This window comes from Schistocerca cancellata, chromosome 3, assembly GCF_023864275.1.
Source record: "Schistocerca cancellata isolate TAMUIC-IGC-003103 chromosome 3, iqSchCanc2.1, whole genome shotgun sequence".
Lineage (NCBI taxonomy): Eukaryota > Metazoa > Arthropoda > Insecta > Orthoptera > Acrididae > Schistocerca > Schistocerca cancellata.
The window spans coordinates 31,218,766-31,237,263 of NC_064628.1; the positions used below are offsets into that span (position 1 = coordinate 31,218,766).

Consider the following 18,498-nt stretch of genomic DNA (forward strand, 5'->3'; position numbering starts at 1 on the left):
TACAATGCAACAAACGGCACTGATTTCGTATTTGTTTATATGTTCAGATGTGCTAACAAAACTAACGGGGTTCCATTTAAAAAAACGTAGGTTTGTGTTAAAAAACATACTTCTGTGCATTTTTTTATGGTTTGTATTAACCAGTTACACTAGCCCCTCTCCTCACGTTCGGTCTGTGGAATCGATTCGTCAGTATTTGATGTGGTTTACGAAATATATCCAGCGGTAATGTTAGGTGACTCACCCTGTATATAATACAGTTGGGTTTGCAACTGCACTACATTGTGAAATTTTGCACATCACATTGTTCCCAGCCAAATTCTTACAACATTTAAGTTAATATACAGAAAGAGAGACAAAAGCAAATAGTTCCTATAGCATGCCGTTAGCAGTGCAATAAATGATTCTAAGTACACAGTTTAAAATAACTCAAATTGCTCTGCTGGTATTGCAATGGCTACAATTATCAACAAAATGTACACAAGAAAAATAAAATAAAAAAGAAAGTAAAAAATGAAGAATCACTGTTAGATTTTTGGTTCACTGAAAAAATAGCAATATTCATTTCTGGAACAAACTGTCAGCACACAGACAGACACTGTGTGTTCAGCAGATTTTCTTCATTCATATAGCAATGTAATTACAACTTACTTAGTGTCATAACTGGAAAAAATCCTTTCACTTACACACACACACACACACACACACACACACACACACACAAATTTGTTCCAATCACAGATATTACATTTGGAACCTTATTACAGAGACAAGGAACCTCTTCCTGAGGAAAACTTTTGTACAACTCTAAGACAGTGTTAATGTAAAAGAATTTGTCCTTTAAACAGGAATTACAGTACAGATCAATCGGCATCTGCAAATGCACAGCAGCTCTTTCAATTGAAATGACCTCAAATACATCGGAAAAAAGAGATGTAAGACTGGCACTATCCTAAAAAGTTTAGAAAATTGCTCCTGTGTTTCTTCGAACACAGATAAAAACTCTTCAAAATTTGTATTTTCCTCACGACAAAAGAGCTTAGGGAAATAGCTGATGTTCTTTGTCAGAAGTTGTTCCTTCCACAGTGTGATTTGCTTTTTAAATGCATCCACCTTTCCCATCAAATCACATGCATGTTGCTTCTGACCTTGCAAAGTCTTACTATGTGTCCAAGTGCACAGTCAAGTCCACTAAAAAAGGTGAGGTCTGCAAGCCATTCCAGATTTTCTAATTTTGGTTCTTGCTTTCCTTTCTCCTTCAGAAATTGAAAAATCCTGTTACATCAAAAACTGTTAAAACGAACAGTGTAAAAACCCAAATGCAAATTCAGAAAACTTACTATTCAGACTACTAATTTCACCACTTGCTCCATGCCTTTAAATTTAGCACAAAGTAGTTCTTGATGAACAAAACAATGAATCCCGCAGAAATTATTTGTTGATTGTTGCAATTTTCTGTGCAACAAAGCTACTTGATCATTTTGTACCCCTTGCATTGCTGGTGCTCCATCAGTGATAACTGAGACCATCTTGTTCTAATTCAAGCCAACAGCTTCAACTGCCCCTTGAACAGTTTAGCAAGTTGATTCCTCTCACTGTGTCTTTCATTCATATCAAATCTTAACAGTTCTTCTGTCATGTACACACTAGTGAAGACTCCACGAACATAAATTGCAAGTTGTGCCGTGCCCGAAAAGTCAGACACTCATTCAAAGCAATCAAGAGTGCACTGCACTTACTGGCAGTGTCAATTAACTGCCTACAGACATCCGATGCCATGATAGGTGTGTGACAATTTTGTGTTTGCAACAAAAGACTAATTTTGCGAAACTTCTGTACCTCCAATGGAGTTCTGCTACTCTTGTCATCACTAAAAGATTTATTTGAACTGGCAATTCTGAGTGCTATTCTGTAGTTTGCTACAGGTGGTTGCACGCTAAAATTAAGAAACAATGGAACAGACTGTAAAACGACTGGATTTCTAAAAGCAAATAAGCACAAATACAAACAGCACAAACATAAAGATTTGCATGGGTTACTCACAATGGCAACAGCTCACTAATTTCTGCACTTCTACTTTTTGCACTTCTTTGTGCAAGGTGTTGTAATGCCGTTCTACAGAAAATTTGCTGTGCCCATCAATTGTGCGACTGCATAATAGACAAAGTAAACCCTACTACATACACTCATTTTTAAAGGCTTGTGATCATAGGTAACTTGACTGCCTCTTTTTGAGTGTATGTTCCATTACAACAACCACTGTACTTTTAAACTACCTTTTTCCCATGGGCAAATAGTGAGGAATAAACTTCACTGACATTATGATTCTGCCAAACTGAAGAAAGTAGTGCTGACTGAAAAATACTGCACCATATGCTGGAAGAAACAGTGTCGCACCACAGTGTTAAAACAATGTCGCATCACAGTGCTACATGAAATGTCACAATGTACCGAGTGATTAAGAGACGGACTGAGCCACGCCAAGACAGGCCCAATGAATCTGAGAAGTGCTACGTGCTGGTGATGCACACACGTAGTTTTGTATGCTGTGGCCGACCCTGACATATAGGGAAGAGCAGGGTGAGAATTCCAAGACACCTGAACAACAGCTTACACAAGGGTTCGTGAACTGACACTGCGGATCAGTTCGACTGCCCTTTTCTAGGCTGTGAATAATCTTCTTGTTGAATAATCTTCCCAAACAGATTTAAGGCAAATGTAAATCAACAAATCAACACTCCCGTTGCCATTTAGGCACTCCGAGCAAATGTTTTGAATTAAGCACCTTGTGCAATTGAGGCAGATAAATAAAATTATTACAAAAGTGTTTGCACTGGGATTTTTTTCATTTTCACTTATAACTTTTGACAGCTGTGGTAGCACAAACATCTGGAACATGGATAAACTTATTCCAGTGTGCTTTGTAACAGTTCCAAGTGCCTGGCCCAGCTACTTGGAGAGGAGTATGGTTTGCTGCCAAGCATGTCTGGTTTTGTAATTTTAATTGGTCGTTTCCTTGTTAGGGAAGCCTGGGTGGAACTCATACATATGCCCTTCTCCACTGCTCTGAAAGTTTGTATGGGCATTACAGAAAAAGCAAAGAAACAGTTTTTATTGAGTCATTATCACATCTCTTCCAGAAATACATTTCTTTGCTACCAATGAGTCTGTAGAGGAGAGGCACTGCTACCAATGAGTCTGTACAGATGAGGAAAAAATGAGAAAATAAAAATGAAATGTCCGCAATCAAAGCTTTTGAGCAATTTTACCTGCTGTTTAAAATCTGCCACATCTCACTTTAAAGGAGAAGTGAAATTATTTGTAAAATAGTTGCTACGACGACGTACTATTGCTTTGCTATATCTGATTAGAAATCATTATTTATACTGTTCAGTGCAATGTTAAAAAAAATAAACCAAGCAGAAGAATTAACTATTCACTTGTAGTATCATACAGTTATATAATATTCTAGGACTCACTATATGGACAGAAGTGTGCCAGCACTGGTAGCAAAACTGCATCATAGAATGCTGGAGGGCAGGAATGGACAAACGCTTTCAGGAAAACGCGCACCATGGGACGCAGGCGGTAGTCTGGTATAACCTGAAAGAAACATTTTAATTTTCAGAAATTACACAACAGACAACTGGGATGCCACTAACATTTTAACAATGAGCCCAAGGAAAACAAAAACGACAAAATTCTTTTTGAAATGGGTCTTACTGAATAGTCTGGGCATATGAAAAATTATGAAAAATGTGGAAAAATGGCACAGGCATTGAAGTGTCCATTTAAGTCATTGGGGCTGTGGCGCGCAAACATGAGGATGGCTGCAATTTAACAGGAGCTATTCATGCAATTAAGACAACTGGTTATTTGGAATGTTATACAGACAAATGTCTAAACTGCATGAATAGCTACCATTAAATTGTTACCGACTAAGCAACCTCTTATTCTTATGGCATAGCTTAACTAACCAAAACTTTCAGATGCGGAAGAAATTATGATAGAGGATCTCTGCATGTACTGGACAACAGACAGCATGTACTGGACAGCAGACAGAAACTTTAATCAAACCCACTGACGGCTGAAGTTTTAACATTATGTATGAACAACAAAAATGCAAACTAATGTTTGCATCTAATAAGTAAAACATGGGAAAGGCAACTACTCACTCACAGCAGATCAATGTGTGGAGCACAGAAACATGTAACAGAAAACAGCATCCGCACTAGCTTTCGAGCACTAGCCCTTTTTCTAGCAACAGCACACAACCACACAGACACCCAAATGCACAATCCTGTGGCCAATAACATATAACAGTGGAAAAGCACCCCATTGCATCTAGGCACCACGTTGGTTATGTCATATACCTACCAGTGTCATCTTTGGAAAATGGCTGCAAAGTGGATTGCGCAAGGGAGAAACGACTGTCTGAATGCCTCAGTACGAGCTCTAATTTCCCTTATCTTTGAATGGTGATCATTACGCGATTTGAAAGTTTGAGGTAATAATATATGCTCTACATTCTTGGTGAAGATGGGATTTCAGAATTTTGTGAGCAGCCCCTTCTGTTTAGCGTGCCGTCTATCTGCAAGTGTGTCCCACTTCAAGCTTTCTATGAGATTTGTAATGCTCGCGCGATGGCTAAATGTACCAGTCACGAATCTTGCCGTTCTTCTTTGGACCTTCTCAATCTCTTGAATCAGACCCAACTGGTAAGGGTCCCATACAGACGAACACTACTCTAAGACTGGACGAACTAACGTATTGTAAACTATTTCCTTTGTTGAAGGACTGCATCACTTCAAAATTCCTAAAATTTTCTCTACTACGAAAAGAACTATCAGTTCCAAAAGCTAGGTATTGTCTTTCGCTGACTTTAAATGTTTATCATCAGTACTTGGAATTTCGTCTCTCGGAGGAGGTATCAGCTAGCCATTCTGTCTCCTTGTAATCAAATAGTAGTTAGGTAACAATTACTATTCAACGGGACATAACATGGGCCGTTTAAGGTGCCCATAATAATGACGGTTCTTTCAGAATATAATGCGTGAGAGCAATCTCTGCTAAATGCTATATTCCAACTAAAAACACCCTCATATAAGACTGATGCTAACTACTGTCAATATCAGCTCATTCTGTATTTTCTCCATATCCTCATTTACAAATATTTTGCAATTACTATTCTGTTCCTTGTTTTCTAATATTTCTTTCTCAATGGATCTTTTCATCTCTTTAAATAACTCATCAGCTTCAACTGAAAAAAAAAAAAAAAGCAGTTCTATCTTTTTCATGTTCCATTATCTACACTCATGTTCAGAAAAAAACAGAACACCTTGAACGACTACAGATAGGACAGTCATATTCACAGGACATGTACATTAGTATGTTCTGCAGAAATGATTAGCATTTCAGTCACCTCGGTTGAGCATGTGTCCTGTTGCCTAGTAGGCACAGGGTCCACTATGCCTCCTGATTACTTGTTCCCTGCACGACAGCATCGACATGTATATGGTGCGAATGGCGTCCTGTGGTATAGCCATCCATGCTGCATTCACCTGGTTACAAAGTTCATTTGTGGTGGTAGACATTGGATCACAACACTGCATCCGCTGTTTCACCGTGTGCCACACATTTTCGACTGGAGACAAGGCTGGTGATCTGGTGGGCCAGGCAAAAGGCTGACGTCCTGTGACACCAAGAAGGCACGTGTACATGCAGCAACATGTGGTCATACATTGCCTTGCTGAAAAATGGTGTCTGGGTAATTGTGCAGAAAGGGTATGGCTACGGGTTGCAGGATGTCATTCAAAATGGGTCACACTGGCCACAGTGCCCTGGATATGCATTAACTATGATTAGTGGTTATACCCAATAACACCCCACACCATAAAGCCTTGAGTTGACACTGTATATCTTGGGCGAATGCAGCCACTGTGATGCCACTCCCCTGTCTCCGGTGAACCAAATACAGCCATTATTTTCACACAAACTGAACCTGGATTCATCCAAAAACACTATATGATGCCATTTCTATCTATCCCCAGTGACATCTTTCCATGCACCACTGCTGTCTAGTATGTTTCTGCACAGTCATCAGAGGCAGATGGAGAAGCAGATGACACTCATGTAACCCATGCCACAATAAATGGTGACGGACTGTCATCCCTGATAGTGTACGATGTGTTACACTGTTCCACTGTTGCGCCCAAGCTGAGGACGACACAGATCTGTCCTGTAATGCCATTCAGATGAGGTGTTAATCTTCTTGGGAGATGGTCTGGGTGGTGCGACTTCACCCATCTCGTTGCATTCTATGGTCTCCCATAAGCATTCTGCACACACCCATTGCACTGCCAAAACACTTTGTCCCACACGAGTAGCAACATCCCAGATAGATGCATCACATTCTCTCATGCCAGTAATGCACTCTCTTTCAAACTCACTTATTTGATAGTATGGTTCCAGCATACATCTGTGAGGCATCCTGCATGTCTGCTCACGTCACACTGATCCATTACCTTCGGTTTGTAGTGACAAGAGCCACAGGCACGTTTTACCAGTAGGAGGTGTTGCACTGCAATATTGATGTTGACCCTGAACCCATGGGCTGATATGGTTCAAATGCTGATTATTTCTCCCGAACATACTAATGTACATATCCTGTGAAAATTAAAGTCCTATCTGTAGTCGTTCACGTTGCCCTGTTTTTGGTGAACATGAGAGCCATCTCCTATGATGTCTACCACTGATCAACTAATCAACGTGCTTCATCTGAACTTCTGATTTACTTATTACTGAGCCTCTTTACTTTCTCTTGTCTAAGCTTCTGTTTCCTTATTTTCCATGCAGTCACTTCACGAGGTGGTAATACTCACCAATATCAGGGAAGTGATCCCTACCGTATGATTTCTTAGTGATTTCACTGCTGATTGAGCTTGCATTAATAACTTTCTTTTTATTTTGTATGACTACAGGTGTTCTGTTTCACCAAAATAGAGTGCAAATAGCTGAAAATAAATTAAACAAATATATGAGGCACGTCTGAACTAAGTACCATTTTTAAATGTGGCCACTGCAGCAATTAAATCGATAATCTATGCATACATGCCGAGTATGTGCATGTATCCTTAACAGAAGCACTCATCCACCTCCACCTTTGTTTGTGCTTATTTAAAAAGGCCTCAGTTCACTGAAAATCTCACCAAGTGTGAATTACATGCAAAGATTAATTTTTATGCCCAGAAGAAATGAAAGCAGCTCAAAGTTGTCAGCACATTAATGACATTTATGGAGAAAACTACTAGCAAAAGAATGAGATGAAAATGTGGTTGAGTGTTTAAAAAAAATAATCACATTCGAAAATATATCTAAAAACAAAGATGATGAGACTTACCAAACAAAAGTGCTGGCAGGTCGATAGACACACAAACAAACACAAACATACACACAAAATTAAAGCTTTCGCAACAAACCGTTGCTTCATCAGGAAGGAGAGGGAAAGACAAAAGGATGTGGGTTTTAAGGGAGAGGGTAAGGAGTCATTCCAATCCCAGGAGCGGAAAGACTTACCTTAGGGGGAAAAAAGGACAGGTATACACTCGCGCACACACACACACACACACACACACACACACACACACACACATATCCACCCGCACATACACAGACACAAGCAGACATTTGTAAAGGCAAAGAGTTTGGGCAGAGATGTCAGTCGAGGTGGAAGTAAAGAGGCAAAGATGTTGTTGAAAGACAGGTGAGGTATGAGTGGCGGCAACTTGAAATTAGCAGAGGTTGAGCCTGGGGGATAACGAGAAGAGAGGATATACTGAAGGGCAAGTTCCCATCTCCGGAGTTCTGACAGGTTGGTGTTAGTGGGAAGTATCCAGATCACCCGGATGGTGTAACACTGTGCCAAGATGTGCTGGCCGTGCACCAAGGCATGTTTACCAACAGGGTGATCCTCATTACCAACAAACACTGTCTGCCTGTGTCCATTCATGCGAATGGACAGTTTGTTGCTGATCATTCCCACATAGACCGCTTCACAGTGTAGGCAGGTCAGTTGGTAAATCACGTGGGTGCTTTCACACGTGGCTCTGCCTTTGATCGTGTACACCTTCCGGGTTACAGGACTGGAGTAGGTGGTGGTGGGAGGGTGCATGGGACAGGTTTTACACCGGGGGCGGTTACAGGGGTAGGAGCCAGAGGGTAGGGAAGGTGGTTTGGGGATTTCATAGGGATGAACTAAGAGGTTACGAAGGTTAGGTGGATGGCGGAAAGACACTCTTGGTGGAGTGGGGAGGATTTCATGAAGGATGGATCTCATTTCAGGGCAGGATTTGAGGAAGTCGTATCCCTGTTGGAGAGCCACATTCAGAGTCTGATCCAGTCCTGGAAAGTATCCTGTCACAGGTGGGGCACTTTTGTGGTTCTTCTGTGGGAGGTTCTGGGTTTGAAGGGATGAGGAAGTGGCTCTGGTTATTTGCTTCTGTACCAGGTCGGGAGGGTAGTTGCGGGATGCGAAAGCTGTTTTCAGGTTGTTGGTGTAATGGTTCAGGAATTCCGGACTGGAGCAGATTCGTTTGACACGAAGACCTAGGCTGTAGGGAAGGGACCGTTTGATGTGGAATGGGTGGCAGCTGTCATAATGGAGGTATTGTTGCTTGTTGGTGGGTTTGATGTGGACGGACGTGTGAAGCTGGCCATTGGACAGATGGAGGTCAACGTCAAGGAAAGTGGCATGGGATTTAGAGTAGGACCAGGTGAATCTGATGGAACCAAAGAAGTTGAGGTTGGAGAGGAAATTCTGGAGTTCTGAAACCTCTGTCCTATCCAAAGGCCTCACCTTCAGCCCCACTCCCAGATTCAACCAAACAGCCCTCGTCAAAGATTTACTGTCCTACACTCGTACTCTCTGCTGGAAATATCACTTTGCCACGAAGAAAAATGATCCTAATCCTAATCCTACTCCTAATGATCCAACTCCCCAAGACACTATCCAAATTGAACCCTGCCTGGAACAGTTCCGTCCTCCGCCACAGCGGGACCCACCTCCTCTTCCTCAAAATCACCCCCTCCAAACCTTTCAGGAATTTCTGACTTCCAGCCTTGCCTCTCAATCCTTCATAAAAAACCTTAATCCTACTCCCAACATCACCACTGCTGAAGCCCAAGCTATCCATGATCTGAAGGCTGACCGTTCCATCGTCATTCTTCCGGCGGACAAGGGTTCCACGACAGTGGTACTTGATCGTCGGGTGTATGTGGCTGAGGGACTGCGTCAGCTTTCAGACAACACCACATACAAAGTTTGCCAAGGTAATCCCATTCCTGATGTCCAGGCGGAGCTTCAAGGAATCCTCAGAACCTTAGGCCCCTACAAAACCTTTCACCTGACTCCATCAACCTCCTGACCCCACCGACACCCCGCACCCCTACCTTCTACCTTCTTCCTAAAATTCACAAACCCAATCATCCCGGCCACCCCATTGTAGCTGGTTACCAAGCCCCCACAGAATGTATCTCTGCCTATGTAGATCAACACCTTCAACCTATTACATGCAGTCTCCCATCCTTCATCAAAGACACCAACCACTTTCTCGAACACCTGGAATCCTTACCCAGTATGTTACCCCCGGAAACCATCCTTGTAACCATTGATGCCACTTCCTTATACACAAATATTCCGCACGTCCAGGGCCTCGCTGCGATGGAGCACTTCCATTCACGCCGATCACCTGCCACCCTACCTAAAACCTCTTTCCTCATTACCTTAGCCAGCTTCATCCTGACCCACAACTTCTTCACTTTTGAAGGCCAGACCTACCAACAATTAAAGGGAACAGCCATGGGTACCAGGATGGCCTCCTCATACGCCAACCTATTCATGGGTCGCTTAGAGGAAGCCTTCTTGGTTACCCAGGTCTGCAAACCCAAAGTTTGGTACAGATTTATTGATGACATCCTCATGATCTGGACTCACAGTGAAGAAGAACTCCAGAATTTCCTCTCCAACCTCAACTCCTTTGGTTCCATCAGATTCACCTGGTCCTACTCCAAATCCCATGCCACTTTCCTTGATGTTGACCTTCACCTGTCCAATGGCCAGCTTCACACGTCCGTCCACATCAGACCCACCAACAAGCAACAGTACCTCCATTACGACAGCTGCCACCCATTCCACATCAAACGGTCCCTTCCCTACAGCCTAGGTCTTCGTGGCAAACGAATCTGCTCCAGTCCGGAATCCCTGAAGCATTACACCAACAACCTGACAACAGCTTTCGCATCCCGCAACTACCCTCCCGACCTGGTACAGAAGCAAATAACCAGAGCCACTTCCTCATCCTCTCAAACCCAGAACCTCCCACGGAAGAACCCCAAAAGTGCCCCACTTGTGACAGGATACTTTCCAGAACTGGATCAGACTCTGAATGTGGCTCTCCAGCAGGGATACGACTTCCTCAAATCCTGCCCTGAAATGAGATCCATCCTTCATGAAATCCTCCCCAATCCACCAAGAGTGTCTTTCCGCCGTCCACCTAACCTTCGTAACCTCTTCGTTCATCCCTATGAAATCCCCAAACCACCTTCCCTACCCTCTGGCTCCTACCCTTGTAACCGCCCTCGGTGTAAAATCTATCACATGCACCCTCCCACCACCACCTACTCCAATCCTGTAACCCGGAAGGTGTACACGATCAAAGGCAGAGCCACGTGTGAAAGCACCCACGTGATTTACCAACTGACCTGCCTACACTGTGAAGCGTTCTATGTGGGAATGACCAACAACAAACTGTCCATTCGCATGAATGGACACAGGCAGACAGTGTTTGTTGGTAATGAGGATCACCCTGTTGATAAACATGCCTTGGTGCACGGCCAGCACATCTTGGCACAGTGTTACACTGTCCGGGTGATCTGGATACTTCCCACTAACACCAAACTGTCAGAACTCCGGAGATGGGAACTTGCCCTTCAGTATATCCTCTCTTCTCATTATCCACCAGGCCTTAACCTCCGCTAATTTCAAGTTGCCGCCACTCATACCTCACCTGTCTTTCAACAACATCTTTGCCTCTTTACTTCCACCTCGACTGACATCTCTGCCCAAACTCTTTGCCTTTACAAATGTCTGCTTGTGTCTGTGTATGTGCAGATGGATATGTGTGTGTGTGTGTGTGCGAGTGTATACCTGTCCTTTTTTCCCCCTAAGGTAAGTCTTTCCGCTCCCGGGATTGGAAGGACTCCTTACCCTCTCCCTTAAAACCCACATCCTTTTGTCTTTCCCTCTCCTTCCTGATGAAGCAACGGTTTGCTGCGAAAGCTTTAATTTTGTGTGTATGTTTGTGTGCCTATCGACCTGCCAGCGCTTTTGTTTGGTAAGTCTCATAATTTTGTTTTTACATATATTTTTCCCGCGTGGAATGTTTCCCTCTATTAATTCAAATATTCACAATCTATCGACAATGAAGTTAAAAGTTCAGATGAATTCGCAATTGCGAATAATGACTACCATCAGCTGTAGATTGGAATGACGACAATGAAGGTTTGTGCCGGACCGGGTCTTGAAGCCAGATTTGCCACTTATTGCGATTGGACGCCTTACCATTTATCTATCCGTGCACGGCTCATGGACAGACCCAAACTTCCATATGTTGTCAAACATATGTTTACAATCATTACTCGCACATCAATTATGTGTATTACTGTACAGATCAGACATTATGCTCGAAAGTTGCATGCCCGGTATCGGCAGATAAATACGATATTGCAGTGCCTGTGTTATTCTGATGACGATTCACTGCGGTGACAACAACTGTTATGAAACACATCAGATGAATTCACAATTGCGAATAATGACTACCATCAGCTGCAGAATGGAATGGTGACAATGAAAATTCTACAGCTGATGGTAGTCATTATTCGCAGTTGCGAATTCATCTTATGTGTTTCAAACCGGCTGTGGTCGTTGCAGTGCATCGTCATCAGAATAACACAGGTCCCGCAATATAGTATTTATTTGCTGATACCGGGTATGCAACTTTCAAGTACAACGTCTGATCTGTACAGGAATACACATAATGGATGTGAGAGTATAGATCGTAGATGTATGGTTGACAACATATGGAAATTTGGGTCTGGCCATGAATCATGCATAGATAGCCAAATGGTAAGGCGACCAGTCGCAATAAGTGGCAAATCTGCGTTCAAGTCCCGGTCTGGCACAAATTTTCATTGTTGTCATTCCATTCTACAGCGTGATGGTAGCTTGCGATAAGTGGGAAATCCGCGTTCAAGTTCCAGTTTTGCACAAATTTTCAGTGCCTTCATTCCATTCTACAGCTGATAGTAGTCATTATTTGCAATTGCGATATCATCTGATGTGTTTCGTAACGGCTGTGGTTGCCGCACTGCATTGTCATCAGAATAACAGGCACTGTAATATTGTAAATTACCAGAAGTTGTGTTCCCAGTTGGTAACAAAATTGCTGAATGAGGTTCATAAAACAAATTGTGTAGCAAGGTTTTGTATTTCCTTGAGTGCTACAGTAATGTAAGTGATGAATTTTTCAAGCCTAATTGTCACTGGAGAAGAAATATGGATGGTTCATGTTACATAACAACAGAAACAGCTGTCCATGAAATGGAACAGAAGTATTCAGCATCACCCCCCAAAGTGGATTTCAAGTACCCAATTTCTGCCCTAAAACTCACAGGCACTGTGTTTTGTGAAAGGCAAGGGATGTAACTTGCATCAAGGTAACACAATTAATTCAAAGACATATTCTGAGGCCTTAACGAAACTGCTTTGAGCGATCCAGAATAAAAAGTGTGACAATCTAAGTAAACGGATTTAATTGCTTCGCCATTTGTTCCCACATAGAGTTAAATGGACACAAAATCTCATCGATTCATATGGCTGGGAACAATTCAACCACCCTCTATACAGCCCTGATTTTGCACCAAGTGACTACCACTTGTGCTTGCACTTAAAACTGAAAGAACATTTAGGTGGTCAGCACCAGCACGGCGAGATCAAACTGGTCATTCAGTTTGGCAAATTACGCAGTAGATTTTTATGTGAATGGAATTCAGAAATTAGTTGTTCATAGTGATAGTGCCTTAATACTGGTAGAAATCATGTTCAATAACAGATTAACATACAGGCATTTGTGTAGTAATAAAACAGTTTAAAAATATATTTGTGTTTAATATAACACTACTACTTACTTACTTAAAAAAGACATCTTAATAAACTAACATGAACATCATTAAATATTATAAATTACCTCCAAATTTGAAAAAACAGAGGCAACAAGTGAACCAGCAAGACCACGTAAGCTGTAGAAGTCCCTCCCCATGCTCGGACCAGCGTATCCCAGGATATGGTAACAGGTATCATGGACATTGCTGAGGAAGTGCTGCATACGGTCCAGAGGTGTGTACGAACGTTGCCAAGAGGTTGCTGCAGTTCGATCCAGCACAGAGTCTGAGGCCGTGGGGCACGGACTGCCCATGCCTAACAGGTTGTTTCGTTCCACTGACAACATCGCGTGAGCGTTTCGGTAGCCCTGCACACCCATAGTGAAGAAGATAGCTGTTACAATCATTGTTTACGTAAGTTATATACAAACATCAAATGAAAAATTTGGAACTACAAAATGTGGAAAGATAAAAAGCAATGGCTACATATAAAGTGACTGTGCAAACATTAATCTGGCTGACACTTATAATGAAGTTTAACAACAGAAAATCCAGGTCAAAATAATAATAATAATAATAATAATAATAATAATATGACAGGATAGACTGCTACTCACCATACAGAGGAAATGCTCTGTTGAAGCACAACTACATCTTCATAATCTCGGTTGGCTACAAAGAACCTTCTCTGTGATGTCTATGTAACATCTACATTTGTACTCCTCAAGTCACTGTACAATGGGTAGCAAAGAGTAGATAGTGTACTAATCTAATCATCCCCCTGCCCCCTTCCTATTCCATTCATGGACAGTAAAATAAAGGTGAAGCTGTCCTCTCAAACTAAAGGTCTGAAACTTCCTGGCAGATTAAAACTGTGTGCCGGACCAAGACTCGAACTAGAGACCTTTGCCTTTTGTGGGTAAGTGCTCTACCTCCTAAGCTACCCAAGCACAGCTCATGCCCCCTCATCACAACTTTACTTCTGCCAATACATCATCTCCTACCTTCCTAACTTCACAGAAGCTCTCCTGTGAACCTAGCAGAACTAGCACTCCTTGAAGAAAGGATATTGTGGAGACATGGCTTGGTCACAGCCTGGGGGATGTTTCCAGAATGAGATTTTCACTTTGCAGTGAAGTGTGCGCTGATATGAAACTTCCTGGCAAATTAAAACTGTGTGCCGGACCAAGAGCACTTGCCCGTGAATGGCAAACGTCCCGACTTCGAGTCTCGGTCCGGCACACAGTTTTAATCCGCCAGGAAGTTTCATATCAGCGCACACTCTGCTGCAGAGTGAATTTCTCATTCTAGAAACATCCCCCGGGCTGTGGCTAAGCCTTGTCTTCGCAATATCTTTTCTTCCAAGAGTGCTAGTTCTGATAGGTTTGCAGGAGAGCTTCTGTGAAATTTGGAAGGTAAGAGATGAGGTACTAGCAAAATTAAAGCTATGATAAGGGGCCATGAGTTGTGCTTGGGTAGCTCAGAAGGTAGAGCACTTGCCTGTGAAAGGCAAAGGTCCCAAGTCCGAGTCTTGGTCCAGCATACAGTTTTAATCTGTCAGAAAGTTTCATATCAGCGCACACTCCGCTGCAGAGTAAAAATCTCATTCTGGAATCTAAAGGTTTGTTTGAACACCACAGGGCTTTAATTTGCAGGGTCCCACTAGGGTTGTATGCATTTGCCTTCATCTTTGAACTGAATTACACCAGTTATAAAGGGACTTGCAATTCATGTGGCCTCCAAACTACATTGGCATTTCCTGGGGCGAAAGACATTCTAAGTGACAAAGAACATGGCAGAACCAACTGAGGATTGAATGCCAGCACTTTGGATCTGTAGTGTGTCACTTACGCACTGAACTACACAGCACTATTTTCATGAATGGTATGCAGAATGAAAGAGTGCCAGAATCCTTGCTTTGTTCTTGAATTTCTGAAGTTTGGACATCACAGTCATTATACAAAATGTTGGAGGAAGCAATAGGTTTCTTGATCCATTTTGGACATGGACTCTCAGAATTTTGTGAGTAAGACACTCCATAATGCACAATCTCTCTTGCAATGTCTCCCACTTCAGTTTGTTGTTAATCACTCTCATAACACCCTAGGTTAGTTAGCTAGTTACGTGTTCCATTGATCAATAGCACGGAAAAACCATTATGATGTGGAACGTGTCAAATGCACAAGAAATGCACACAGGAAACAAATTTTTTCTGTGTTTTATTTTTTTTATTTTATTTTTTTTTTTTTTTGTGTTTACGTTATAGTGTTATAACCAAATATTTCTATTATCTATCCCATTCCATTAAATGGCACAAAATGCACATATTGTATCTCCAGATTTATTTACTCATATTCAAAATTCATCTATGGTATAGAAGGAGTTGTCAAGGAGGTATGATTTCAATTTGTTTTTGAAACTATTACTGCTGTCTGTCAGACATTTTATTTCATCTGGTAACTTATCAAAAGTTTTATACCCCTTTCTCTGCCAAAGATAGTTTGAGTAAAGGATAGTGTAGGTCTTTCTTTTTTCTGGTATTATAATCATGAATGTCGCTGTTAATTTTAAACTGGTCCATGTTGTTGAGAAAAAATTTCATTACTGAGTAAATGTACTGTGAAGCAGTTGTAAGAATACCTAACCTTTTAAACAGATGCCTACAAGATGTGCGACTATGAACCCCACACATTATTCTAACTACTTTCTTTCGAGCAGTGAATACCTTTTGCCTAACTGTTGAGTTGCCCCAGAATATTATTCCATATGACATCAGAGGGTGGAAGTATGCAACGTATATTAGCTTACTAATTTCTACATCCTCAAAATTGGCAGTTATTCTGATTGCAAAAGTTGCTGAACCTTGTCGCTTTAGGAGATCCAAAATATGAATTTTCCAATTAAGATTCTCATCTGTATGTACACCCAAAAACTTAGTATGCTCTACCCTGGCTACTGACTTCTTTTGATGTATTATGTTTATTGAAGGAATTATAGTTTTTGCAGCAGAAAATTATATGATGGATTGATTGATTGATTTTATTGTTGTAGAGACCTCAGAGATCATCTGAGGCATTACAAAAGTCAATATTACACAGTATAAATGTTACACAAATAATTACAAAAACAAGAAAAATATTACACAAATAATTATGGTACCTTCACATAAATACAAAACAGAGAAACTTCTGGTACAAATTGATATTGCATAGTAAATTTAGCCAATTACAGACTTACTCATATATAGAAGCATATAAAAACTAATCAAAAAGTGTAGTCATACCATATTCTTTGCCTCCCTTAAAAATTCATCAGTTTCATAAATGCTGAGCTCAAGAAGAAATTCTTTTACTTTTCTTTTGAATTGTTGAATTGGAAGATCCCTGATATGTTGGGGTATGACATTAAAAAATTTTATGGACTTGTATAAGAAGCACTATTGTGTTTTTTTATAGTTACATCAGAAAGAAACTAGGTCCTGCTTGTTTCTTGTGTTATAATTATGTCACATGTCATACTATTGATAACTCGGATAGTTATCCTTAATATGCATTACACACTGTAGTACAAATATTGACGGCAGGGTCATAATCTGTAATTTTTTAAAGCTTGGCCTACAGTGAGCTCTGGGTGCCAAGCTACATATCAGTCTTATTGCCTTCTTTTGTAGTTTGAAGACATTAGCTGCCTTGCTTTGATGTCCCCACAGTATTGTACCATAGGAAATGTGACTGTGTATTAAAGCAAAATAAACCACTTTAAGTACTGGCACGTTTAGACAAAGATGCAGCTTCCTTAGAGCAAATATTCCTTTGCTAATGCTGCTTCCCACTTTTTCTATTTGGCTACCCCAGGATAATTTTGAATCAATTGAGATTCCAAGGAAATTAACAGCATTTGAGCTCTGCTCAAGTTCAGTGTTATTATTCCACGATACATACACGTCTTGTAATTATTTTTTTTTTTTCGGTTTGTCACAAAGGGAATTAGCTTTACACCAATTTTCAACTTTGACAGTGCACTGGTCTGCTTCATATTTCACCTAACCAAGCACTGACAAATCATCACTCTTATTAAGCAATCCGGTGACAAACTCATACACATAAAGAGTAGAGTCTTTGAAAACTGTGATATACATACGAAAGTGTAAATAACAAGAATAAGAAACTTCACTATGATGTAACAGGCAACAAAAAGACGTAAAATTGACAGATACATTTTTCTGTCACATTGACATTACAATGAAAGTTCTTCAATTGCCAAATAAAACCCAGAAGATGAAGCTGTGCTTTGAAATGTACATTGCTGAACAAAACGCAATATTGACAGTAGAAGCACTTTATTACCAGATTTTTTGCTCATTTCACTTTCTCAGTTTTGCCGAACATTGCTAACATGAAATTAAGATATCCTATTTCAATAGCAGCAATAAAATAAGTGTGCTGTCATTCATAACATATAAGAAGCAACGTATGTCCCTTATTCAAGGTAGGAAACAAAATGGGTAAATGGGAAGAAAGGAAAGAGAGAGAATTTGTATAATATTAATCACAAGTGCGTATCCTCCAGACTTTACAAAAAATGGCTCTGAGCACTATGGGACTTAACAACTGAGGTCATCAGTCCCATAGAACTTAGAACTACTTAAACCCCACTAACCTAAGGACATCACACACATCTGTGCCTGAGGCAGGATTTGAACCTGCGAGCATAGCAGTCACGTGGTTCCGGACTGAAGCACGCAGAACCACTCGGCCACAGCGGCCGGCTCCAGACTTTACACTAAACGTGAAAACTGATTACTGGTTCCACTTTCAACATGGTGTTTTAACATCTATAAGTGATTGATGATATTCAATGCTCTCACTGTTTGAACTCTTAATAATCATTCATCATCTGCACATTCTGTGAGTGATGATCTTTGACACAATCAGTGCCTGTACTCCAGAGTTGGGACAGCATATTGATGATCACAGTAGCATGTGAAGTGGACCTAACCAATTCTCAAAATATTACAAGTGCGGTCACAGCTGAAACAGGAATCCGTACAAAACCAATAGCTGAAATATGTGCTAAAAACTGAACTGATAATCCTGTTGAATATCCAGAAATGTATGCTACTTAAGACTTTTTTGGAATAGCAAATGTTGCTGAAGTTCTCGTGCAGCACATCATATAACCCTGAAACTCTGCAATATGAGGGGTATTTGAAAAGTCCGTGCAAAAATAAAAACTACTTACGTGTTTGGGGTAAACCTTTTTTATTTTTCGACAGTCTCCTTT

The 18,498-nt window shown here is 41.1% G+C and overlaps 1 protein-coding gene across 1 annotated transcript in view; it reads right to left on the minus strand.

The window, feature by feature from the left end:
- The window catches only part of LOC126176830 (exportin-5), a 189,116-nt gene that overhangs the window by 62,889 nt on the left and 107,729 nt on the right, over positions 1–18,498 (minus strand). Inside the window, exons 12-13 of the mRNA XM_049924013.1 lie at positions 13,302–13,583; positions 3,480–3,603 (exon numbers count right to left, since the gene is read on the minus strand). Coding sequence (XP_049779970.1) covers positions 3,480–3,603; positions 13,302–13,583 — 406 coding nt within the window. The remainder of the gene's footprint in view (positions 1–3,479; positions 3,604–13,301; positions 13,584–18,498) is intronic.